We start from the raw sequence: 24388 nt of genomic DNA on the forward strand, positions 1-24388 counted from the left end.
ATATTTATTTATATACTTTAAGTTAGTTATTAAACTATCTAGCTTTTTAATTAAAAGTAAGATTTTAAGTAATTATATAGGTAATAAGTATTTTACCTTTATATATTTATTAGTATCCTTTACCTTTATAGCCTAGAGGCTAAAGCCTCTTTTGAAACCTTAACCTTACTGCGGTTACTTTACACTCCTGAACAATTCTCTTTAGCTCGGGAAGTGAATACGGGAGTGACGTGGGAAGGGCCATGCAGAAGCCCTTATTGACGTATGAAATAAATGCGAGTGTGTTCGCGACGTGACAAAAGCTTCCACTAGATAGTTGTGTTAGTCGATGCTGACTTTGATAGTTTGCTCGCTTACTTAGCCACAACAGTCTCCTGGTATTCAGCTCCTGGGCCTCGGAATGTAAAGTACTGAGCTTTATGAATGTTGCAATCCAGCCACCGCGTTGTTGCAGGAACCAGCTTCGGTTTTCCAGACGTAGATCCAGAAGAGTGCAGAATAAAAACAATCTCCTCACCCGACGTGGGGCTAACAACTTCAGCCAGCGGGGACTCTTCAACCGCCAGACCGAGCAAATCAACGGTAGGAAATGTGAAAACATCTTTACCCACAGACACAGCAATCGCCGGATCATGGATAAGACCCGTTGCCTTAGCTTCGCTGAGGAGCTCTCTGACCACGGCATTGGTTGTCAAGTGAGCTGAAATAAGCTGAGGAACGCATCCAGCTCTGGATATGCCCCATATATGCAGGAGATCCAGGTAGGTAATTCCCCTCAGCCTCAAAGCAGGTCAGTGACAGTGTCTGGCCTTTCGAAAATTTCTTACTTACCATAGCCCGATGACTGATCCGGTGTCAATTCCCTTTTCCGAAAGCTCACGAGACCAATACTTGGCGGATTTCTCAACGTCATGCAAAAGCTGCGAGTAGGTGATATCCTTCCACCCTTGGAGCTCACCATCTGATGAAAGCTGTGGTATCTTGAGAGCCGGGAGCAATGGAGTGGCCTCAGCTGTTTTCTGTAGTACTGTGAGATGGGTCTTATAGCCAGCCATTTTTAAAGCTCCAACAACAGATAGAGATCCAGTGAACAAAATATAGATAGTGTAGTCCGATTTAGTATAAGCGGTATATGTAGTTTAGTTGATAGTCGAAAAGCATTAGGAAAGGAGGCTCTCTGGGATTTTGTTTAGGCACTATTATACTGTTTCGCTGCCCAGGGTTCACGGACCCGGCTTTTATAACTGAGCCTCCGAGATACGAGTAAATAAGGACTCCGTAACCTCCGTAACCGCGTATAAGCATGTCATGGACGGTTTCATGAAAAGCGTAATGTGGGTCGCTTGTGTTGCTCTTGAATCGAAAATGGTTAAGATCTGCATTCAAAACCCTCCGGCTACGATGAAGTTGTATTGATATGCAACTGCCGAATGGAGTTAACTTTCACGGCTTGGCTGCCTGTAGCGCGAGCACTGTGCTTTTATTCATCTCTGTGGGATCCCCAAGTCGATGAACTTAGGTGAGTTAGGACAGAATGTGGTCTTGCCCTCGGAAGAATATTGTCTGATGAATTAAGCACACTTGTGAACTAGATGAACCTTTTAGTGCGGCGGTTAACCTTACTTTAGTTGGGATTTAACTATACTCGCGTGTTCAGCAATTCCGAGCCGGTAACCCTACGGTAACATGGCCTCATCCCACCACTTTAAACTCTATAAGCTTACAAACCTATATATCACGGGTTTTCGGTAATTCCGGCTAAAGAGTGAATGACACAACATTGATATATCTGCATCTCCGGCGTTTCCGCCAAGTTGGATTGTCAAAGAGTATGCAACCTATCCCAGACTACCGTCACGATGCGTTAGCCTGCATTGCGAGGCATGATACCTGGAAGCCACCAACTCGTGTAGGTCTCAATAGCGACATCATCAGTAATTTATGTGTGCAATTAGTACAAGGCCGCTTTACACCACGTCTGAATCTCTATGACGTATGGAGCACCAAGCAAAGATCACATCGTCTTCCTTCGGCCAAAAGCTGAACAGCATAATGATGAAGAAGGCCTCGGTGATTCATTGAGACTTCTCCTCGCGAACCAGTCATTGCAACTAGTCCATCTAACAAAGAGCTGAGTTTCACCAGGATGAGATTAATAACCTCCTAAGCGCGGTTTCTGGTACGGCCCTTCGGAATGCTGGTAGATACTATGCCTCTCGTTATGGTAACGTCACTTAATGGGCAGGATTATCAGTCCTGAGAATGCCACTTAGCATGTCGCTGTTGTAGCAGCTGACGCCTATGAGTAGTAATGCAGCTATTACACATGACGTTGATGACTACAGTTACTTACGAAGTAGTGTATACGTTATATCTTATGGTGTTGACAGTGAGGCATAAGAAATAACACATAGTCAGTTGCTGATCTGTCAGGGAGGTAGTGATAAGTCAAGCTACTATAACATCAATACTTTATTCCGGTGGCATGTATTTATCACAAACTACAGCCTGTATCTAAATGATTTATTTTCCCGATCCGTCAAATCCTCCAAGCCGTGACTGTGGTTTGGAGAACCATAAGCCGTATCGCGGTGCTTGTTCTCCCGATCAAGTAGCCATCGGAGTGCAAGGGCAGCAAAGACACAGACCGTAAAGCAGATCATGATGCCTGTAAATGATTCGTCATAACGAGGCGCAAATTTCCTATAGTAATCAGCATCAACGCGGTTACACGTATGCATAACGGTCATTCACTTACGTGTCAAACATAAGAGGACCGATGATGTTTCCAAGACAATATCCGATAAAGGTCGAAGCAGCATAGACAGCCTTCTTAGTGTGTCCTGCAACATTGGAAGTCCCCAAGCCGATGCATTGAACCCAGGCAGAGGAAAAGAAGTTGACAAGATAGAAGCCAATGATACGTCCTGCTTTGTTAGAGTCGGGAAGTTGCCATATTAAGGAACAACCCAGAATAACAGGAAGACATGCTCCGGCAATGATATACAACCTTGAATTGGGGACCTTTCTGCCAATATAGCCTGAACCGAGAATACAGATGAAGGCGAGGGCTCCAATCGGGAGGTTGAGCAACAGTGAAGTAAAAACGTCAAATCCCATATCTTTGAACACAATAGTTCCAAAAGTCGTGACAGCACCGGAGCCTGTGCACGACACAATAGATAGAATCATAATCCCCCAAAGCCGATAGTCAAACAAGGCCTCCCGGAACTGGTAGGACTTCAAGTGCTTATCCTCAGTTCCAGCATTATTTTCTCGCACTCTCTCTAGGAGAAGATGGCGCTCGGCTTCTGTAAAGCCCTTGGCATGCTGGGGACTATCGGGAAACAGCCACCAGAGGGCAATACCCCAGGCCAGAGTAGCGAGTCCGGCGATGAGGTACATCCACTGCCAGGAGTTGAGAGCGCCTCCCTTGATATGGCCAAGTCCGTAATTGATCAAGGGCGAGACAAGCAGGGACCCTCCGCTGCAGGAGTACCACCAACTAGATCTCGAGACCTGCTCCGAGTGGGTATACCAGAGGCCCACAACGAGCATGAAGATGGGCGATACACCTGCCTCAACGAGACCGAGCATAAAGCGGTTGATGAGAAGTCCGGTATAGGAAGTACACGCCGGTGTGCAAAGTATGACAAAAGACCATATAATGCAGATAGCCGTGCAGACGATTCGAATTGGGTATCGCTGGGCGAGGAATGAGGCGGGATAAGTACCGGCGATGTATCCAAAGTAGAAGATAAGAGAAACCCAGGAGTACCTGATGCCAGTGGTGAGTTTCAGGTCCTCTCGTAAGCCGAAGATGGCGGCTTGGCTGAGGATGGCCTTGTCGTAGTATTGCAGCGCGTAAGTGAAGCAGAGCTTTTAGAGTCAATTTTAGATCAGACAATCAGGTCAAGGTGGCTTACGACAGGCATCAGTTTGCGATCAATCTTTCGAAGCAACTTTCTGTTGGTCTCTTCATCAAGCTCGACGCTGGCTCCAATGGCTGAACTTGGAACGGTTTCGAGATTGATGGCAGAAACTTTGCTGTGAATGCTGGCCTTGGAGCTTGCTTTGTCCTCTTGGCGTGTCATGGTTGTGATCGAAGGTGGCATAGATAATAGATGATATCAGAGGTTGAAACAGACTATGGAAGCAACAAGGACGAAAGATGGACCTTGCCGCAATGGTTGTCTGGGTAAGCTGAGCAGAATGGACTGATATTGCAGGTTTATATAATTGATGGCAGTTGCCTTGAATGCACCAACCCCAGATAATGTACCCCAGATTCGACCACTTCAACTGAACATGGACCTGCAGTGCACTACCCCACACTACAATAAGCCCACCACAGAGCAGGTCAAATCACACCAATCACGCACGGTAATGTCACAGCGCGTATCCGCAGACTCCATAAATATCCGAGCCGGTCGGATATTGAACTCGCTAGTCTGCTCTGGGAATATCCGAATCCGCGATTTGCCTCGGCCACGGTTTCCCCAATGCACTCATCCCCGATTTTAAGCAATGGAGTGAAACTTCATCTGGCTATTGCCATCGGAAGCGCGTAAGAAACAGACCCTCCTACTTGCCCTATTGAGATCATCCTACTATTAAACTTTTAAGGATTAGCAATACACCATCCTTTTACATTGCATTCACATACAAAAATATTCCAAGATGGTACTCTCATCATCTGTTTTGTCGAGTTTATCCCGGCCGCCATTATTAGCTCTTTCAAGGCGATTTTCTCACTGCCGTCAGCCTCTTTCGCTCGTAAGATATGTTTCTTCCAATTCGGGTTCCAGTCGGCAGAGACATTATCCTCTAGGGTACTTTCTGCTGGGACTAGGAGTCGCAGTGAGCGGCATGGCTCTCGCACCGTCTATAGGCATTGATCTACTGCGAGTGTCAACAGAGGGCACCACTCCTAGGTGGAGAGAAAGCAGCAGTTCACTCATTCCGGCGAAACCGGCATATGCGGATAGAGCAACTATGTTAAAGGTATGCCGACTCGGCGGTCACCAAGCACGGGTTGCTGACCATTTAGGCTGTTGACGAGATACGCCAATTACTCGGTCAAGATATCGTGAGCGTAGACTCGGATGATCTCGATGAGCATGGCTATTCAGAGTGGTCTACGTCAAATACTGACGTACGACCAGTGGCAGTTGTTCGGCCGCAGAAGACAGAAGAAGTCTCGAGCATTGCACGTATCTGCACCAAGTATAAAGTTCCCATGATTCCATACGGAGCTGGATCCAGCGTCGAAGGCAATTTCAGTTCACCGTATTCTGGAGTATGTCTTGACCTATCTGGCATGGATAAAATCGTGGCATTTCACCCTGAAGACATGGATATCGTGGTCCAGGCCGGTGTCAATTGGACTAATATGAACGAAGAGATCAAGGAGACCGGTCTCTTCTTGCCGCTTGATCCCAGCCCTACTGCATTGATCGGTGGCATGATAGCCACGAACTGCAGTGGTACAAACGCCATGAGATATGGGACTATGAAAGATTATGTTATTAACCTTACAGTAGTGCTCTCCGATGGATCTGTTATCAAAACCCGTCATCGACCTCGGAAAACATCAGCCGGATATAACCTCACAGGTCTTTTCACTGGATCTGAGGGGACATTGGGTATAATCACTGAAGCGACGTTGAAGCTGGCCATAATTCCGGAGAACTTCTCTGTTGCAACAGCCACCTTCTCAACCGTTAAGGAGGCGGCAGATGCGGCCTTCAAAATGATGCGCCGGGGAATACCTCTCGCTGCCCTGGAAATGATGGACGATGTTCAGATGAAGGTCATCAACCAGAGCGGCGGGGCAGGTGGAAGAGTATGGGATGAACATCCGACACTTTTCCTCAAGTAAGTAGTACGCGGCTATGAATACGCCCAAATACTCAGCAATATGCAGGTTTTCAGGCTCCCAGAATGCGGTTCAAGACAGCATCACACTGGCCAAAGAGATCGCAAAGTCCAACAGTTGTCGTTCCTTCGAGTTTGCCAAAACTGAGGATGAGATGCAATCTCTTTGGTCTGCCAGAAAACAAGCTTTGTGGGCAAACCTCGCCGTCCGACCAGAGGGCACCCAGATTTGGTCTACAGATGTTGCTGTACCTCTGTCTCGAATGGCCGAACTAATCGGTGAGCAGCATGAACCTCTCCAACATTGGCATGAGCTAACAAGATAACTACAGAAATATCGAAGCAAAAGGCCAGTCAACTAGGGCTTTTCAACAGTGTTCTGGGGCATGTTGGCGATGGTAACTTTCATCAGGTTGTCATGTACAACCCAAATGATAAGACGGAACGCCAAGCTGTGTCGGATTGCGTGGATGGAATGATGGTGAGGGCACTAGAAATGGAGGGTACAGTATCAGGCGAGCACGGCATCGGATTGGGAAAGAAGGTAATCATGTTCCTATCTCGAAATGTTTCGCTCCAGCTAACAGACTTAAGCATTGCCTACAGAAAGAGCTCGGTCCAGCCACGATAGGTATCATGAAAGCTATCAAAGACACCTTGGATCCCCAGTAAGTACACCATAAAGACAGTCGTATGATCAACGATGACTATTTGCTAAGTCTGCCGTTTAGTTGGTTATTGAATCCGGGCAAGGTATTTGACTCGTGAAAAGAGAATATTTTCTATTCCCGAACCCTTCATCCACTGGATTTTCTCATGACCTGGTTGCTGGAAAATTGGGGATATGCATCTTGGTTGGCAGACACAGGATATAAGTACCTAGAGACTATATATATGCACTTATGGAGAGACTTTTGTTCAAATCTTAATTGGCCGAATTGTCCCAAGGCTTGATTCGCTTGTATTACAGAAGTGCATCCTTATGATGATGGAGATAAGAAGGCAAGTATAATCCAGAGTGTTCCGTCATAAGTTGCGTGCCTAATCAGGCTAGTCCGGAGCGAGCGGCAGGGAACATCACAAGAGTGCGGGGTCAGAATCGATCAAACCGACTTGGGGTAAGCTTCCCCCGGATATTCAGAAAAAGCCGGAGCCAAGAATTGTATCCGAACATTGACGATGTTTCCCTGTCTACCGCTAGCCGAACTCCGAAGCATTCGTCCAACTGTTCTAAACGGCAGTCAGTCACGCCCTCTTTACGGTGCGGAACGCTGTAGTAATAATGCTCGGATAACCCAAAGATGACAGATCACACCGGCAACAACGGCTGGCAGGGCCTGCAGCTTGGCTTCGTCCCCATTAACCAAGCAGACTCGCCTCCTGAATCTAAAAGGCGACGGGCGTACTTGTCTTGCGAACGATGTCGTAAGCGCAAGACTCGTTGCGAGCCAGCGTCAGACCAAAAGCAGCCGTGTAAGCGATGCTCAGCCGACAATCAACTTTGTGAATTCAGAGCGTCGCGACGCACCAAACGAAGATTGTCGCTTCCAGCTGAAAACACCGAGCCAGTTTCGCGTCACAGCAACACGGTCACCGATGTCGGCATCCCTTCTTTGACACCACTTTCGTCTCAAGATATCCCAGTTCGCCCCAATGAAAGAGAATACGTAGATGACATGCCCGTCACCGACAGTTCCCAAGGTCCAAGGTCGCCAACCGCACTCGACGCAAGAACACGAATTATTTCAACACATATAAGTAATGCATCGGATGCCCTCGACCTTCTGACCTTCGCTGCGAGCGGTACCCATGCTTACAACAACGCTTCTGCCTCGCCCAGCCGCGAAAGCCAAGTTCCATCTACTGCCTCCCCAGCCGGTATCACATATACAGCCCTCAGTCGAGACAGAGCATGGAAAGGCTTCTCCCTTATCAGGAAAGGAATCTTATCTCAACAAGAAGTGATGGACTACCTAGGTTTCTACTTTGATCAGTTATGGCCCCTCAAGCCAGTTATACCGTCTTGCTACCGCGATCGAGCCACAGATGGCCAGCTTGTTGCTGAGGAGCCTCTTTTGGTGGTCTGTCTCGTCACGCTCTCTTCGAGATACTTCCCACTGCCTGGAGATCACGGCGAGATTAGGTCAGAGCGTATACATTGGCAAGCGTGGAGGATCCTACAACGATCTCTTCAGTCCGTCATGTGGGGTTCTACGACGACGCGTTCTCTTGGAGCGGTAGCGTCGATGCTACTTCTGATTGACTGGCATGTGAAGGCGATCAATAACCCGTCTGACTTCACAGAAGGAGAGGAAGAAGCTTATGATCATCCCGATAGCCATGGTTTCAAGCTTTCGTCTAACAATACGGACTCACTCACCGGACAGCGACGGTACGGCATGGTATCGCTAATGGAAAGGTTGAATATTGTATCGCCTGCATATCGGAGCAATAAGATGTCTTGGTAAGAATCTTATCTGATTGGTGTATCCACCTTGATCTATTGTACTCACGACTCTAAAATAGGAGTCTTCTTTCCAACGCTATTGCTTTAGCACACGAAGGGTGTTGTTTCCAGAACGAATCCTCCAGCTCCAGGTTTTCTCCCTCCAACTTGGACTCTGTCCGCAAAGAGTGGAATGGCCTTCTCTGTGTGTTTATATACATCGCAGATGAAGGTCTCGCGACTCGCCTTGGTCTAGAGCCCTTGTTACCTGAAAAGTCGAGACAAATAGTCAAAGACCGATTCGCAACGACATTCACGGGGTCTTTACCCGACAGTCACCTCTGGGAAGGCTATTTTGAACTCTCGATAGAGACTCGAAAGGGAAGAGATTTCTTGCTCTCGTTAAAATCCCGAGATGGGCCTTTTTCCAACTTAGATCTCGTCCCTCATCTAGAACGCCTACGAAGGGGTCTGCATCGATGGAAACGGCAGTACTATAATCAGGATGGTGGGTTCAAATAACGAGGTAGCGCGTCCACGCTTACAATTCCCAGATATCAATTCGTTATTAAATGCATGTCTTCTTATTGAGTTCTACTATATAAGCTTGTTCTGCTTCGCTCCAGCAGCTCAAGCCGTGCAAACCGGTTCCACCTCCCTACCACAAGAGACACTTCAAGCCTTGTCTGAATTTGAGGATGAAGCAACACGGGCCAGCCACGCACTCCTATCTATAGTTGTGGATTTTCTGAAGCCTTCAGGGCTCATCAAATATCTTCCAGTTCGATGTTGGCTATTCATCGTTGCTGCAAGCCTCCATCTCCTCAAGGTATTTCACATGTTTAACCCCAAGATATTCCTGTAAACAGCTAATAAGCATAAAATACCAGGCAACTCTAACAAGGACCAAAGACGTAAGTCGGGCACATCCAAACATCCATCTTCTATACCGCGTTATCAATGCAGTCCACAATGGCTCCCCAGATGACTCGCATATGGCCATCCGATATGCCAAGTTTCTGGGCATTATGGTACAAATAGTTGTCCCTGCTGCGTCGAGTAGCTCCAATGTGGCATCAAGAACGAGACCTGGGGAGGAGGGTAATGGTGCTGACCAGGTGAGAGACGGATTAGGGGAAGTCGCCTATCCTTACACGTTTAATAATGTGGCAGTTGAGGGAATAAGTGATTGGAATGCTCTTCTTGACTTGGACTTGGCTCCAGATCTTTTTATGTGGTGGGAGTCTATGCATAGCTGACCTGGTTCTCCTTGAGATCCTTGTTCCAACCTGAGATTATGGTGAGCTGAGACTTGATCAATCGTCATTGCGGCAATATCTCAGATACTGTATTTGAAGAAATACATCCTGTTGGCATCTCAAAGTGAATAATGTGCCTACGGGAGGCGCCAAGAATAACATGATTATGATCTTATTAATGCTTGCAAACTATGGCTTTGTAGCACTAAAATTACCGGTGCCTATAATATCACCATCCTCCTCCTTACCGCTCTGTGCCCGGTCAATGCGGAACTGGCTTGTCTGGAACAAGCGAGGCAGTTTCGTCTCCTCGAATTGAGTCCCTTGCGCTACCATTTTAGCCAGCTCTTTGGCTGCCAACCAAATGACAGGCATACCGTGTCCATTAAACCCAGCTACGATGAACTGCCCATCCTTGCTGGGAACCTTACCGATGTGTGGGTTTGAGTCGTATGAATAACCCATCACGCCAGTCCAGATATTGCTCACTTTAGCACCAGTCTCCTCCCAGCCACGGTAGGTCTGCTGCATGTAGTCCTCATAGTAGTCCTTTGCAGAGTCGATAAGCACACTGTCGTCTACATTGTCATACCACTGTTCCTTAAATGGCCGGAACAGGGACGAAGCGCCGCCTACAATTATGCTGCCATCATGTCGAGGGATAAAGTATGAGAGTGTGTTATCCTTGGTGCGGTTTATGTAAGAGTTGTTCAATAGCGGCGCTGTAGTTCCCTCTGGGACAGTGATACGACAGCAAATGCCCTTACAGGGGATGATGTTCTTGCTGTACTCAGGAAGAAGCGCTGAGACATAGGCGTTGTTGGCATGAATCACCTTTCCTGCTCGCATCTTGCCACGAGGCGTCTCGACGATGAATGAACCGTCACCGGAGGGATCTGGCGTCACAGAAGTGACAGGTGTATGGGCCTGGACGTTGACGCCTGCGGCGATGAGTTTTCTTGTGAGGTGCATCAAGAATTTAAAGGGCCACATGGTCCCGGCGGTAAAGCTTGCGCATGCAACAGCGCCTTTAACACCGCAGATCTGTTGTACAGATGGCCCAGTTAGTACACATTTTCATCATGTCTTAAGGCCTTATAAAGCGATTTGGGCTGGTATTAGGGTCACTTACACCTTTGACTTTGTCGCCTGTGTAAAACACAACATCGTCCATATACTCAAAGTTATGAGACACCATTGATTGGTACACGGCTTCTGCTTTCTTAGCCGATTCCTCGTTGCACCAGACATCAATAGATCGGGTAAGAGTGAAGTCGCAATCGATCTTCTCTTCATCAATAATCTTCTTGATGGCGCGAAGATTCGCAATCTCAAACTCCGCAATCTCAGCACCAGCGCGCTCGCCAGCTCGATCTATGTAGGTAGGAATATGACCGTAGAGATCTGGCCTACAGTGTCCACCGTTACGACCAGTAGCTCCAGAGCAGATACCCCGGGCCTCAAGGATACAGATAGACTTGGCGCCAGCGTCTCGAACGAGGTGGTGCGCCGTGCTGAGGCCCGCGAATCCAGCGCCGATGATGACAATGTCGCTGTAGTCAAGGAGCTGCTCTGAAGAGCGGTGGTCACGTAGCTCGTTCAGATCCTGTGATAGGTCTTTCTGCCAGAAGCAAGGCGCTGGGTTCGGCCCGGGCATGCACTTGGGCGTACCGGCGGTGCGAGATGTGTTACCGTTCGAGATGGCCATGATTGCGCTATGATGTGATGAGAGTTTGCTTACAGGATCAAGTTCAGTATCTCAGGTATGTTATGTATAGAGGTTATCTGGAGGCATACACTGATTTAGTTTAGCTGAACGTTATTTGGAGGCTCGTGCTATCGAACTCGCTCGGATTTGTCAGATTGGTTTGTATACAGTTAGATAGACCGGCGTCGGGGTCCACCGGGCCGGCGTTACCCAATCTGGACAAATCGCTCCGGCTCCGGTGGACAATGCCGCTAACGCTATATCGCTCACCACGGTGGGAGTACCATAGCATCGAGAATTGCAGGGTCTTACACTTCCAAAGGGTCAGAAACAGCCAATCTGGTCTCATGATCTCATCGCGCTCTTCATATCTGCATAGCCGGTCGACCCCGGTCTGATCTGCAGCTATCGCCCTAGCCAGAACTTCCCCAGACTTGCCTAGGCTAGGGTTCTGGACGGCTGGGTCTAGCTACTGATAAGCCGTGGCCAATTGTGGCAGACATAAAAACGTTTTGTAATACGGGGAAACAAATAGTCGAGATCATCCACTCATCTCCTTTACCAGAGAGGCCATCTTCAGTCTGACTCAAGTTCCTATTCTCTGCTTTGGTTGCTTGTGCAACAATATCCTACTCAACCCCCTTTCCTGTCTTGGGCAGAAGCCAAATCTCAAATCACGACACTTCGCCCCAACTTCTCAAAGTCGACGCTATGCGTTCGGAAAAGAAACTCGATAGTCCTGTAGCCGATATGCGGCGCGACAGCGATGTCGAGAATATGGCTGGAACTGTCGTTGAGTCTCACGAGCTCAGGCAGGGTCTACATCAACGACATATCCAGATGATTGCTCTGGCAGGCACAATTGGCACCGGCTTGTTCCTGAGCTCTGGTCGAGCCATTGCCTATGCTGGTCCACTCGGTGCGTTCCTGGCGTACCTGATCATTGGCCTGGCCGTCTCGAGTGTCGTCTGCGGCGTTGGCGAGATGGGTGCTCTAGCGCCCCTTAGTGGTGGTGTTATTCGCTACGCCGAGCTCTTCTGCGACCCTGCTCTCGCCTTTGCCAACGGATGGAATCAAGTCTACTCTTACATGGTCTCCATCCCCGCCGAGATCGTTGCGGCGGCCGTCATTATCGAATACTGGGTCACCATCAACAGTGCCATCTGGATCACAGTGCTCGGCATCCCCATGATCGTCAGTTCGCTGCTAGCTGTGCGCATTTATGGCGAGCTCGAGTTCGGCTTCTCCATCATCAAGATCATGCTCATTGTTGGCGTCAACATCATGGCTTTGGTCATCACCTGCGGTGGCGGTCCAAACGGCGAGTCTATCGGTTTCGAGTACTGGAAGAGTCCCTACGGACCCATGGTTCAGTATCTCGGCATTGCTGGGTCTCTTGGTCGGTTCTTAGGCTTCTGGAAGACGCTGAACAATGCTCTCTACGCCTACTCGGGCATCGAGAACATCACACTGGCTGCGGCTGAGACGAGGGACCCTCGTCGGTCTATCCCCATGGCTGCCAAGCGTATCTTTATCCGTATCGGCCTCTTCTACGTCGTGACCATCTTCATGATTGGTTTGGTCGTCCCGTCCACCGACAAGAAGCTAGTACCATGGACGGGAGACGCGTCCATGTCGCCGTTCGTCATTGCTGCCCAAAACGCGGGTATCAAGGCTGTGCCATCCATCGTCAATGCTGTTGTGCTCACTTCGGCTTGGTCAGCAGGTAACTCCAACATGCTCGGCGGTTCCAGAATCCTGTACGGAATGGCAGCTCAAGGCCAAGCCCCGTCCATTTTCCTGCGCATCAACAGATTCGGTATCCCCTATGTCGCTGTTTCCCTCTATGGTCTCTTCATGGCCCTGGGATACATGACCTTGTCCGACTCGGCTAGCACGGTCTTCACCTGGCTGCAGGACCTTGTCTCCATCTCTACCCTGGTCAACTGGATCACCATCTGTATCGTCTATGTCCGCTTCGTCCACGCCTGCAACAAGCAAGGAATTGATCGCCAGAAGGAACTCCCTTGGGCCGCTCCTTTCCAGCCCTATACGACCTACGCCTCTCTTGTCTTGTTTGTCCTGCTTTTCTTCACTGGCGGCTTCACTACGTTTATCCATGGCGAATGGGAGATCGAGTCGTTCATTTCGAACTACTTCAATTTGCCCTTCACCCTGATCATGTATTTCGGTTATAAGCTCTGGTTCAAGACCAAGATTATTCCATTGGAAGACGTTCAACTTCGTCATTTGATTGATCGTTACGAGGGTGAGCCGAGGGTAGAGCCAAAGCCGAGGCGAGGGCTGGCGAAGCTGAACTTCCTGTGGTCTTGAACCTTTGGGAATGGCGGGAGTACGGAGTAGCTTTGTGGAAATTATGCTGTACTGGCTTGAGACATGTGGAGATCTGGTATGATCGAAAGCGGTGATCGCTTTGACGTAGTGTAGTTATTGTTTATTTATTCTTATCATGACGCGTCGATGACCTACCCTATACCTCGTAAGCTGCAATCTGTGATTCTTTGTATGAGCCTTCCAGTGCTAGTGTAATAGGTAGGGGATTCGTGAATTGAGTTCTTTTGACCATAATGGGGATATGGCCAGTATGACATAGCAGAAATCTATCGATGCGACAGAGAATGGTGCAGAGTGGCTAGACCTTCACTTGACCACTTTGTGGGGAAGTGGGACATGTGGGAATGCCGAGAGTGTGCTGCAGATTCTCGCGTGTCAGTCAGCCGGCTAATTACATACTTGGTAGCTTGGCTGCTTGAGCTTCCAGCCAACTACTCCGTACTCCGCATTGCATTACAAGCCTCTAATGTCTAAGCCAGCTGTGCCCCAGTGGGTCAGATTCTCAGAGACGGAATATGGAACTTCTTTTATTCCACCTGATAGCTTATTTCGCTCAATGTTTGTTGACTAGTCTCAAGGGTAGACATGAATTAAGAGACGCGTTCTCCGTAGATAAATGACCGGAACATCGGCAGCGCCCTCTTATCGCGTTAACATCAAGATACCGCTAGACTACTTTAATAGCCACTAGCATATCTCCGATCCGGAGCCACGAGAGTCAAGACCTAAATGTGGAACCCCCGCCTACGGCGATAATGATGGCTGATAGCGACGAGATGAAGTAGCCAATCATGTCTGACCGGTCCGGTCATACTACATCAGGCTAGATCAGAATGAATTGGTGATAACTGCCGGTGCGGTGGAGTACGGAGTACCAGTGTCACAGTCATCATTGGATAAAAGAGGCTATTTCATGTTGTTGTTGATGCTGCATCTCATCTCCTCTCGAGATAATTCATAATCGTCTACTACCCAACTTCAAGTCATCGCGACCTTCCTATCTGCATCTTATCTTGTTTCGCCAAACTCTATCCCCCCCTGTCCCCCCCTCTCTTTTTTCCGCGAGATCATCAAGTCTGCATCATGGCCAATCAAAAGCATGTCGTCTTCGACGTCGTCGGCACCTGCGTCTCTTTCGATGCCTTCTACAAAGGCATCGACCGTGTCATTGGCGAGAAGCTAGCCTCCAAGCAAATCACAGCCAATGCATTCGGCTACACTTGGATGACGGCAGCCGAGCTGGAGTTCACCTTTCTCTCCGTCTCTGAGCGCCACCGTCCCTACAAGGAAGTTTTGCGCACCTTGTTTTACCGCACGCTATTCATGACTGGCGTTGCAGAGCCAAGAAAACTCGTCACAGACGAAGAAAGGGATGCCTGTGTCCTGGCTTATTCGGACCTCGAGTTGCGACCGGGAGCTGCAGAGTGCTTCCAAATATTGAGAGATGCAGGCTTCACAGTGTGGTGTTTGACAACAGGCGATGTCAAGCGTGTGGGTGGATACTTTGAGCGCGCTGGCGTTGACATGCCGCTCGAGAACCTCATCAGCTGCGACGGACAGGGCGTGGCCAAACCAGCGTTGGCTGCGTACAAGCCAACCCTAGCTCGGTTCGCACCGGATGATATCAAGTGGTTTGCTGCTGCTCACATGTGGGACGTATCTGCTGCAGTCAAGGTTGGCTTCCGGGGTGCTTACTGCACCATCTATGAGCAGGATCCTTGCTCTGAGATCTTCGACACCAAGATGGAGGTTAAAGCCGATACACTACCGGATATGGCAAAGGGTATTGTGAAAGCATCGCTTTAGTTTTTAACTTTCTCAAAAAAGCTCAATTAATCTTGTTTTAATAAATTCGCTTGCTCTGCCTAGTTTCCTCCATGGGGTCCTGTAATAAATCGTCCAAGTATTTCCGTCTCTGACTGGGTAAGCCATCCATCAGTCGGAGAGAGATTTTCAGTACCAAAGACGGGTAGTTGAAGTAGAGGATCAGCCATAGCGTCATAAGCACTGAAAAAGTCCATGCTGGACAGAGCCTGGAAGTCAACGGGCCAGCCAGACACGGAGTCTATCTCCGCTTGACCACCTGAGGCATTTGGAGCCGCTGGCGTAGTGGCATCGAGCCCATTCTTGCCTGCCAAGGTGGCTCCCCAGCTGCGGAATGCTTCGTATGCCGAATCGGAATATGCTTGGTCTTGGCTACTGCCCATATCGTTCGGTCGTGTTCCAGCGTGCAGACGCGCGAGAGCACGTTCAAGCGACTCGATCAAGGCAATTTCAGAGCGCGCCGACTCTCCAACAGCAGACATTTCCCGTATCATATCCAGTCCATCACATAAAGACTTGCGGAATTGGTCAGAGAGATTGCGGATCGAGTAAGCAATCAGCACCAACAGCGATGCTCGACACGCACTGTATTCGGAATACGAGGCTCGAGCGAGGCCCATCCCGCTCGACCGTAGCTGCTGACAAATATCGAGGGCTTCCGTTGCCGCTTTGATGCAGTCGCTTATCAGCTCTTCTCGGCTAGTCACGAGTTTCGAGGCACTTCTTTCGTTGGTCCCAGGGCTGCTTTCGGGGACGGACGGGCTTGTCGCAGTATCTTTGGTATCCTTCTTCAATAAAAACGGTCTTCCGACAAACATACGCACTAGGCAGTAATCGAGTCTTAGGTGCATCGCCGAGCGTGACTGTGTCATTGTTGGTTGCTCATTCGCGTCGATTGTATCTGGAGGGAGAGATTGCCACCATGTCGTCAAGTCGTCCTTTTTGGTCACAAGTCGGGATACAATCGTAACTATCTCTCGCTTTCGACAGTTGCGCAAGATGTTGCTATATCAGTGTCAGTTACTCATAGGGAACTGTATTTCATCTCTTGCGTCGAGCTTGGGTCTCAACTTACATTTCATGATACATGTCTTCGAGGAAGTGCATCAACTGTATAGAAACTCTGGTGTATGAAGCTCGTTTGCGCCAGTCATCTGATTGCAAACCGTCCTGATGAATGGGTAGACTGGCATCGATATTTGACCGAGACACTGAGATAGGCCGGCCATGGAAAATAGATATCTTTCTTCTCTCCAGTCAGCATTCGCAGTCTTTAGGTCACAGGAAGCTATGGCTTACCTTTCCAACACGTATGTCGTCCACCAAACGCGATTCCGAGTCTCGATGACGCTTGCGTTAAAGGCGCTGTTACTGCATTTCCGATGCATGCCATTCTGTATCCCCAGCCTAGTAGCCAGGTTGATGTATACAAACCCCAAGCCAGAAGCGTCAATCGGCAGGGAATAGTATCCAAACAACAAACATGCCTGCACACTTTCCAGGGACGAGATCTCGATAATTTCAGGGAGCAGCCGAATTGCTTGTTGATAAAACATGGCGCCTATCTCTTCCTCCAAGAGGCCTGACGTTGCGGTGATCTCAGAAGCATCGGTGTGTTCAAGGTGAGCGTATTGTGTTCCAATAGCAAGGACTGTCAAGAGGATACTGACCGTCACCTCACTACCAGCTTGGGACAGGCCATGAGGGTTCTTGTAAAGCTGGTCTAATTTTCCACACACCCAGTTCTCTTCAATAAAGAAGAGATAGCTCTCTGCGAACTTGAAAAAGACTGTCACCAGGAAGTTTGATATGTTGGGTGGGGGAAACGACGATATGGCTTCCGACAAGTGATTACGCCCAGGACGCAGATGGTGCGCACGTGGAAAAGCATCCGAGTCATCATTTTGACTATTGCCCTCCTGCATATTGTTAGTAATAAGGTATGAATGAGAAGTATTACCTGTTGGTAGTGGAACATACTCGTCGGCTCTCCGGCTCTTGTATCTGGCTCTCGATTAGGCTTTTGATGCGCATGGAGAAGTTCCAGTAAGAGAACTCCCCTGAGAAATCTGCGATGGTTTAGTACCCGTGCTCAGTGCAGGTGAAGTACAAGGTCAACGAACGTGCTGTTGTATCTCCAACTGGCTGCATCGTACACGCCTCATCATCAATCTCCAATGCTTCCAAATTGTCCCCCAGACCTTCCAGGTCCCTCGGACCATCTGATACCGGATTTACACTCTGGTGCTCGGCTTCGAGCCTGTCTGCGATATTGGACAGGTTCTTGGTGTCAAGCGAGACTCCCGGCATGGTGCGCCGTAATATCCGCTCCATGTGTTTCGAACGTTCAATCAGCGAGCTCGTATCTGTTCTCCGACGGTTTTCTCTTCGAGTTGTCAGACATGCTCGGCAATCGTTGAAGCTGCTTACCTCGGCACGTAGGCACGAAACTCACGAGGTTTCGGGGCCGGATCTGTGTATCTACATTGTCGTTGAAGATGAGAGCACCTGCGACATGGAAAGCCGCTTTCACACTTCTCTTTCAATCGACGGCATTCATCGCACCTATCGCGTCCGGCATTAGACGATTGGGCATATCCCTGCCAGGCTTGTCATAGAAACTTACGCTCGGGAGACGCGCCTTCGCTGCTCCATAACCACAGGGTCTGTAACCGACGGTCACGTATCGATTTGAGTAGGAAATCACTATGAGATAAGGGGTCTTGGACGAGTATGAATGCATGTTCCCCAATCTTGGCCAGCTGCGGGCTAATCATCGACGTGACTTGCGTGCACCCCGCTTTTCCAGAAGCTATCCCAGAATAGTTAGCCACTGCAGTTTCTTATCATGAGCAAGGTAAGATAAGTTTGAAGTCGGGAGTAAGTTAATTGACCGTGAGAGCTGATGGGATCTCGGCGATATATATCGGGCTGCTATAATTCAATTTACGGTCAACCAAGCCCAGACGATAGTATACATCCATCACCAACTCTGTCTTTGAGAGAATCGCATTTGCAGTCGCTTATAGCTGGGAAGACATTTAACACTATCTATAGCTTTTGAAAGGCAAAGAGTAAGTAGTTTCAAAGTACGAAGATATCTATAGTTACCTACCTGAAGTTACTTAGCGGGTTTTCTTTGTATTAGCTGGACTTATTCTATCAAGATATCATAGGGAATCTTTAGCTATCATTCAATCAATTAACCTGGTTCCACTTGCTATAGTGGGCCTTGAACTCTAAATACTACCTACCCCTCGCAAACTGCGTCTTGGCGGCAGGTTTGCTTTGTGGGGTTGGCTCAGCAGACCATTTCTAAATACCCTTGATCTGCCAAATACAGGTTCTCGTATGTGGGATAAAGAGGAGAGAATTCATCTGTTTGCTTTCCTATAAGTACTTACTACTACACTATAGAAAGAGCTTCCACAACATCTCATCCAATCAACATCCGATCTACGTCAGAAATTCACTTTTGCACTTTATAAAGACACGATGCTTTCCCATAACCCAGAACCTCATCCGATCATTATTGTCGGGGCAGGCCCAGTTGGTCTAATAACGGCGGTAAACTTGGCAAAACTCAATGTGCCAGTGCTGATTTTAGAGAGAAACCACGAAGTCGACCAATCTCCCCGCGCAGCTGTTTATCAGCCTTGTGCACAGGCGGAGCTGCTTGAGTCCGGAACGCTCGACGACGTCCGGAAGGACTCTGTTCTCAATGATGTCATGACTTTCTGGAAGAACAAGGAAAAAGTCGCTTCTATCACCAAGACTCAAGATGCTGATGTATTTCCCGCCGGACTCAATTGCCCTCAACCCAAACTTGCCAAAATCTTGGTCGACCATCTACTCAATAAATACAATGCTGAGATCAAATTCTGCCAGAAGGTCATTCACATCAATTCCGACCCTGGACAAGACACAGTTGAAGTTGTGGCCTTGGACACTAATACAAACCAAGAGATCAGATACGCCTGCAACTGGCTGGTAGGAGCCGACGGCGCTGGATCGGCCGTCCGCAGGCTCTCCGACATCACATTCGACGGCTTCTCTTGGCCCAAGGAAGACTTTGTCGCAACCAACGTACGCTTTGACTTCATGAAGCACGGGTTCTCGACCGCCAACTTTATCATGGACCCTGTGCACTGGTCCGTCGTATGCATTCTAGACGACGCTGGCCTTTGGCGTTGTGCCTTTGGGGTCAAGGCGGGAATGACAAACGATGAGATTCGGACCGAGATCGATGAACACTACAAGCACATTTTCCCAGTCTGGCCTGTCGAATACGAGCTCGTGGAACTAAACAAGTACAAGCCTCATCAGAGATGTGCTTCGACTTTCAAGAAGGGGAGGGTTCTGCTGGCAGGAGATGCAGCTCATGTACGTCTTGATTCTCGAAGACCCTTGAACTATGTTATGCAAGATCATCTGATGTACTAACTACGAAACTGTAGAGCAACAACCCGATTGGAGGACTGGGCCTGACGACAGGCCTTTTGGACGCTGGACCCCTCGGCCGTGCTCTCGGTGCCGTGATCAACGGCCGAGCACCAGAGTCTCTTCTTGACTACTGGGCAAACGCTCGCCGCGACAAGTGGCTCACATTCACCAATGCATTCTCCATCGAGAACAAACGAATGATCCAAATGGGGGGATACAGTCAAGACCCTCTTGGCATATGGGTCGATGACGAAGTCGCCAAAGAACACAACATGGAGAAGTGGGTAAGGACGGCAACTCCGGAAAAGGAACAGGAGGACGCTGAGTTCCATAAGTCGCTTGCAGACCTCCATAACCAGGATATGGTCCATGTGAAGCAATGGAGCATTACTCTTGAGCCTCGGTGGATGGAGGAGTATGAGGATCCAGAGGTTGTAAAGTACAGAATTTCACTTCGGCCAGATAGAACTTGAATATAAGTATGCTGGTCTATCTCTACCAATTGATACCTACATAACTTGATGTTACTAGAAATAAATTATAAGCTATTCCTTAGCGGTTAGCTATTAGACATTCTTTCCGTAAGGTGTAGATGCCTAAGAAGACTGCAGTAAATAGAAGGAATGGGTTCCAATCAAATATATAAACTGTATAGACCAGCAAATGTAGTCGAATATATTGCTTAGTTGTCAGGAGTAAAGACTACTTTATATAAATGACTGATAACTTAACTGTAAAAAAGCTATTGTCTTAATTCCGCCGCAAGTTCCGCCCAGTAAGCACATTTCTCGAGCAATGAATTGCTTGCTTGTTCCATCCTAGTATTATTCGTCTCGATGTTAAGAAAGCTACCACCTACAGATCTGTTCCAAGTTGGTGTTCCATTGGCCTTAAAGATGTTGGGATCGCCAGACGATCGCGCGAAACTAGTCCAAAAGGCCTGCACGACAGGTACTATCGCAGCATTAGACTGACCGGGCTCGTAGCTAATGGCACCTGGCAAAGCAGCGTAGTTGACGGCGAATGAGGGCCCCCAGACAGCCTGCGTGTCCCAAGTATGTGGCACAATGTAGCCAGCCGCGACCTCGAGCGGATCAAGGATATGATCAAGATACAAGTACGCTGGAACACCAGCATGATGGAGACCGGCCGCAAACTGGAAAGCCGGGCAAAGGAAGGAGGAATCGCCGAGCATCTCTGCTGCTCTGTAGTATAGTGGAGCCTGCGTGACGTTGACGTTGGGATACGTCGCTGGTATGTCTGAATAAAGGTGGTTCAGCCTACTCAGGGCCTCTTTTGTCAAACCAGGGAGTTGCGCCGTTAGGAACTGGTTCACATCGTCAGTAGTGTTGGCCTGAGGTGCAAAGACCGTTCCCTCCGTATTCGAGGATCCCAAGATGATTGGTTTGTCTTTGGCAAAGCGTCCTTGTTGAAGTAGAGTGGAAGGCCGATCTGGGAGAAAGCTGCCGTCGATAGTAGGGCCATATCCAAAAAGAGCAGGCTCGTGTTGACCAGGAAATGGGATAGCCATATTCTTGGCTTGAAACTGTTCGATAGGCAACTGGCGCAAACATTCCAAATCGCTACAGTTCGTGGCAGTAAGCAGGTGATCGTAATGGAACTGCATCTCATCAACAGTGTAGACTGAGGGCAGATACATGGACTCGGCAATTCCTGCCCTCCACTGCTTGGTGCTATTAGCGGAGTTGCCTCTGTATGCCAGTAATTGTAGGAGAACACTGCCTCCGCCAACTGAAGTACCGAAAAGTGTCACTTTTCCCGGATCGCCTCCGAACTTGGAGATATGTTCATGGATCCAGTTGATGGCGGCCACCTGATCATGAAGTCCTACATTCAGGTTTCCTTCTTCCTTCAATTGATGATTGGCGAGGAACCCGTACGGTCCAACACGGTAGTTAAAGGTGGCCACAATCATGTTTTCCTGGGTTGCTTCGATAAGGCCGGAGCCATTGTAGTTTGCGTTGATGTTCTGGACAAACCCACCACCTTGGATCCATAACATGACCGGAAGACCACCATCTTTGTTGAGGGTCGCATTTTTCGGAGCGTATATGTCGATGAACAGGCAGTCTTCTGAGAACTCCAAGTCGGGGGTCGGAATAGATGGGTTGACGCCATAACAGACAGCGCCGTGCTAGTATTCGAAGATCAGATATAGGTCTAGATTGTAAGTGATAAAATTCACCTTGTGAGCCTGGACTAAGTGTGTTTCTTTCAGCGGTCGATCAGGCAACCGGAAACGGCGTGACCCCGTGGGCGGCGCAGCATATCTGAGCTAACATCAGCAGCATGTCGGGATGAGAGTGTTGTAAGTATCAACATACCGCATACCCAGAAACTGGTTGACACCATTGGAAAGGGCTACACCTTCGTATTTAGCATACCCCAAATTGACACGAGGTGCAGTCGTTGACGAGCAGCTGTCGACAGGCTTTGCGGCTGCGCTTATGCCTTTGAAAGAGGACGTGCACAACAACACGATGTACGAGAGTCGCGGCAACATGGTGGGCAAGTCTGGTGCTTTGGAAGGTATGTTAAAATAAGAATATTCGGCAGTCTGTGACTTGAGTAGACACAAGAGTGGTGTATGATCAGCACCTTATATACATATCACAGGACAAACCATCACCGGGTATTTAAAATAATTGCAGATCCTATACAACTAAGAGAGTAAAGCGTAAGCTGAATAACATTTGTAAGCGCACTACGGATCGAACCGTATTTGTCAGGTCTCCAACCCGACTAAACGGTTCGCGCGCGCTTGTCAGTAATCTCAAGATGGACTTCGGCCCTGTTAATGTGTAGCTTTTGCTAATTTTCGTTGATCTCACCATGCGGCTCATACGCCAGTGTAGCTGTCATAGGCGGATTTGCCGAGCATCGCGTACGCGATGCCCCACGTAGCCACACCTAGTCTGGAATAGCCTCAGGAAACAACCGGTAATATGTTTTTAGTAATTCTGTGGGATGAGCCAGAGAGAGAAATTTCTCTAATTTCGTTCAGCCACTCTTACTGTAAATCCTTCTCTTGTGACTTAGGTTGCTCGTCGTGTTGCATTGCCATATATCAATTTTTCAAGGTCCATCTCGACCTTGCTAGGTCTTGGAACGCCCGCTCGTGTCTCCCTGGTTTCTGATAACAGTCCCATCATCATTCGAAGGACTGAAGTCAATACACCGACTCTTATAACATGGTCATTAGTAGGTAGATAGATAACTCCGCTTCCAGATCTGGGCTAAATAATTTGTTGCTTGTGATCGTGTATACTTGGGAATGTAACATTCAGACTATTATAAATGGGAGCGCCGCGCTCACAGTTGTTATATTTTGTCGTTGGGTAGTTAAGAGCATGTTCCATTCGCTTACGAGATATAAGAAGAGTGATGTCGCCTAATAGTACTGCGCAGTGATAAGACTAACGCTGACTATTGATAACGACTCGTATGCCATTGGGTCCTCGTGATGGCGGGTCCTAATATAAATGGCGACAGAGACGCCTATACCTGCTCAGCATAACAACTTCGACATTCAAAAATGCCAGTAGGCAATAATATAGGACGCAGAGCAGGGTTATATGAAAAGGGCTGAAAGAGCCTTGAATTCTATCCTAGACTGGGGGTGAGCAGAGCTCCTTATATACTTATAGAGCATTATACCCTTATTCAGGAGGCTAGCCCGATCGTGGCTACCATATCTTCTAATAAATTACCTGTGGGTAAGCGTTTCTATAGGGCCTATGTGTAATCTAACGGATCTGTCAAGATATTGTAGTACGAGAGGGGCCTAGATCTTAAGAGGACCGAGTAAAATGATCGTAAGGAGGGCCAGCAATCAGCTGTGACGCGAGACCCAAGGTGCAATAACTCCTGGCATATGCCATAGCCTCGATGCGCGGAGATTCACGGTTTTGTTATAAGTCCCGACTGAGCGTCCGTTTTTAATTTAAGTCTCAATACATATCTGAGCTCCCTATCTCTGCCCTTGTCTTACTATACGCTTTCTTCTGATCACTCTTACGGAGTTGGGTCAGATTAAATAGTGCAGGGCGGATACCCTAGATTAAGCTTGGGTAGCTACTACGACTCCATTCGCCCTGAAAAAGAACACCGATGTCTACACATATCTCCAATCATCATGTCTCACACATACAATCTAGCCGCCAATGTCCTTTTTCTGGTTTGCCCTTTTCCTTTACTCCCTGCCAGCTCTTTCCTGGGATCGGGCTATTTGGCGGGCAATTATCACGATCGAATTCGGCCAATTTAAGTTTACTGATTCTCAGGCCCTGAAAGTCTCATTGTTGTTGAGTTGACACTTCACAGTGTAGGAATTGCTGCAATATGCCCTCGGAGACGCCTATGGTATCTGTCATAGGCTACAGCTGTAGCAACCCAAAGTTGACCTTACTTCGACGATTAGTGCTATGGTTAGCGGTGTTGAATCTAAGATCTTGT

The 24388-nt window shown here is 48.4% G+C and overlaps 10 protein-coding genes across 10 annotated transcripts; 5 read left to right on the top strand and 5 right to left on the bottom strand.

Moving 5' to 3' along the window:
* On the bottom strand, positions 1-1055 carry FTJAE_7557 (acetyl synthetase; the record flags this gene model as incomplete). The annotated part of the gene is made up of 3 exons (XM_037354285.1): positions 170-308; positions 358-780; positions 832-1055. Coding segments are annotated over 3 exons (786 nt in total), but the record flags the coding sequence as incomplete, so codon positions are not given.
* Positions 1056-2501: 1446 nt separating this feature from the next.
* On the bottom strand, positions 2502-4094 carry FTJAE_7558 (allantoate permease; the record flags this gene model as incomplete). The annotated part of the gene is made up of 3 exons (XM_037354286.1): positions 2502-2703; positions 2759-3879; positions 3927-4094. The coding sequence occupies 3 exons, from the start codon at positions 4092-4094 to the stop codon at positions 2502-2504; spliced, it is 1491 nt and encodes a 496-aa protein (XP_037205278.1).
* Positions 4095-4869: 775 nt separating this feature from the next.
* On the top strand, positions 4870-6549 carry FTJAE_7559 (d-lactate dehydrogenase (cytochrome); the record flags this gene model as incomplete). The annotated part of the gene is made up of 5 exons (XM_037354287.1): positions 4870-5004; positions 5051-5877; positions 5927-6156; positions 6210-6421; positions 6484-6549. The coding sequence occupies 5 exons, from the start codon at positions 4870-4872 to the stop codon at positions 6547-6549; spliced, it is 1470 nt and encodes a 489-aa protein (XP_037205279.1).
* Positions 6550-7178: 629 nt separating this feature from the next.
* Positions 7179-8345, top strand: FTJAE_7560 (ARO80-positive transcription regulator of ARO9 and ARO10; the record flags this gene model as incomplete). Its single annotated transcript, XM_037354289.1, has 1 exon — positions 7179-8345. One exon carries the CDS (start codon positions 7179-7181, stop codon positions 8343-8345), a length of 1167 nt encoding a protein of 388 aa, XP_037205280.1.
* A 1223-nt stretch (positions 8346-9568) lies between these two features.
* Positions 9569-11290, bottom strand: FTJAE_7561 (FAD dependent oxidoreductase superfamily; the record flags this gene model as incomplete). The annotated part of the gene is made up of 3 exons (XM_037354290.1): positions 9569-9612; positions 9798-10626; positions 10715-11290. 3 exons carry the CDS (start codon positions 11288-11290, stop codon positions 9569-9571), a joined length of 1449 nt encoding a protein of 482 aa, XP_037205281.1.
* A 711-nt stretch (positions 11291-12001) lies between these two features.
* FTJAE_7562 (dicarboxylic amino acid permease) lies at positions 12002-13624 on the top strand (the record flags this gene model as incomplete). The annotated part of the gene is made up of 1 exon (XM_037354291.1): positions 12002-13624. The coding sequence occupies one exon, from the start codon at positions 12002-12004 to the stop codon at positions 13622-13624; it is 1623 nt and encodes a 540-aa protein (XP_037205282.1).
* Positions 13625-14728: 1104 nt separating this feature from the next.
* FTJAE_7563 (2-haloacid dehalogenase) lies at positions 14729-15451 on the top strand (the record flags this gene model as incomplete). Its single annotated transcript, XM_037354292.1, has 1 exon — positions 14729-15451. One exon carries the CDS (start codon positions 14729-14731, stop codon positions 15449-15451), a length of 723 nt encoding a protein of 240 aa, XP_037205283.1.
* Positions 15452-15510: 59 nt separating this feature from the next.
* On the bottom strand, positions 15511-17779 carry FTJAE_7564 (fungal specific transcription factor; the record flags this gene model as incomplete). Its single annotated transcript, XM_037354293.1, has 4 exons — positions 15511-16474; positions 16769-17388; positions 17450-17538; positions 17593-17779. The coding sequence occupies 4 exons, from the start codon at positions 17777-17779 to the stop codon at positions 15511-15513; spliced, it is 1860 nt and encodes a 619-aa protein (XP_037205284.1).
* A 1185-nt stretch (positions 17780-18964) lies between these two features.
* FTJAE_7565 (3-(3-hydroxyphenyl)propionate 2-hydroxylase) lies at positions 18965-20385 on the top strand (the record flags this gene model as incomplete). Its single annotated transcript, XM_037354294.1, has 2 exons — positions 18965-19852; positions 19927-20385. The coding sequence occupies 2 exons, from the start codon at positions 18965-18967 to the stop codon at positions 20383-20385; spliced, it is 1347 nt and encodes a 448-aa protein (XP_037205285.1).
* Positions 20386-20654: 269 nt separating this feature from the next.
* FTJAE_7566 (triacylglycerol lipase II precursor) lies at positions 20655-22436 on the bottom strand (the record flags this gene model as incomplete). The annotated part of the gene is made up of 3 exons (XM_037354295.1): positions 20655-22067; positions 22119-22203; positions 22258-22436. The coding sequence occupies 3 exons, from the start codon at positions 22434-22436 to the stop codon at positions 20655-20657; spliced, it is 1677 nt and encodes a 558-aa protein (XP_037205286.1).
* Positions 22437-24388: the final 1952 nt, after the last annotated feature.

The sequence above is a fragment of the Fusarium tjaetaba genome (genome assembly GCF_013396195.1).
Source record: "Fusarium tjaetaba strain NRRL 66243 chromosome Unknown NRRL66243_c0000154, whole genome shotgun sequence".
NCBI classification, from domain to species: domain Eukaryota; kingdom Fungi; phylum Ascomycota; class Sordariomycetes; order Hypocreales; family Nectriaceae; genus Fusarium; species Fusarium tjaetaba.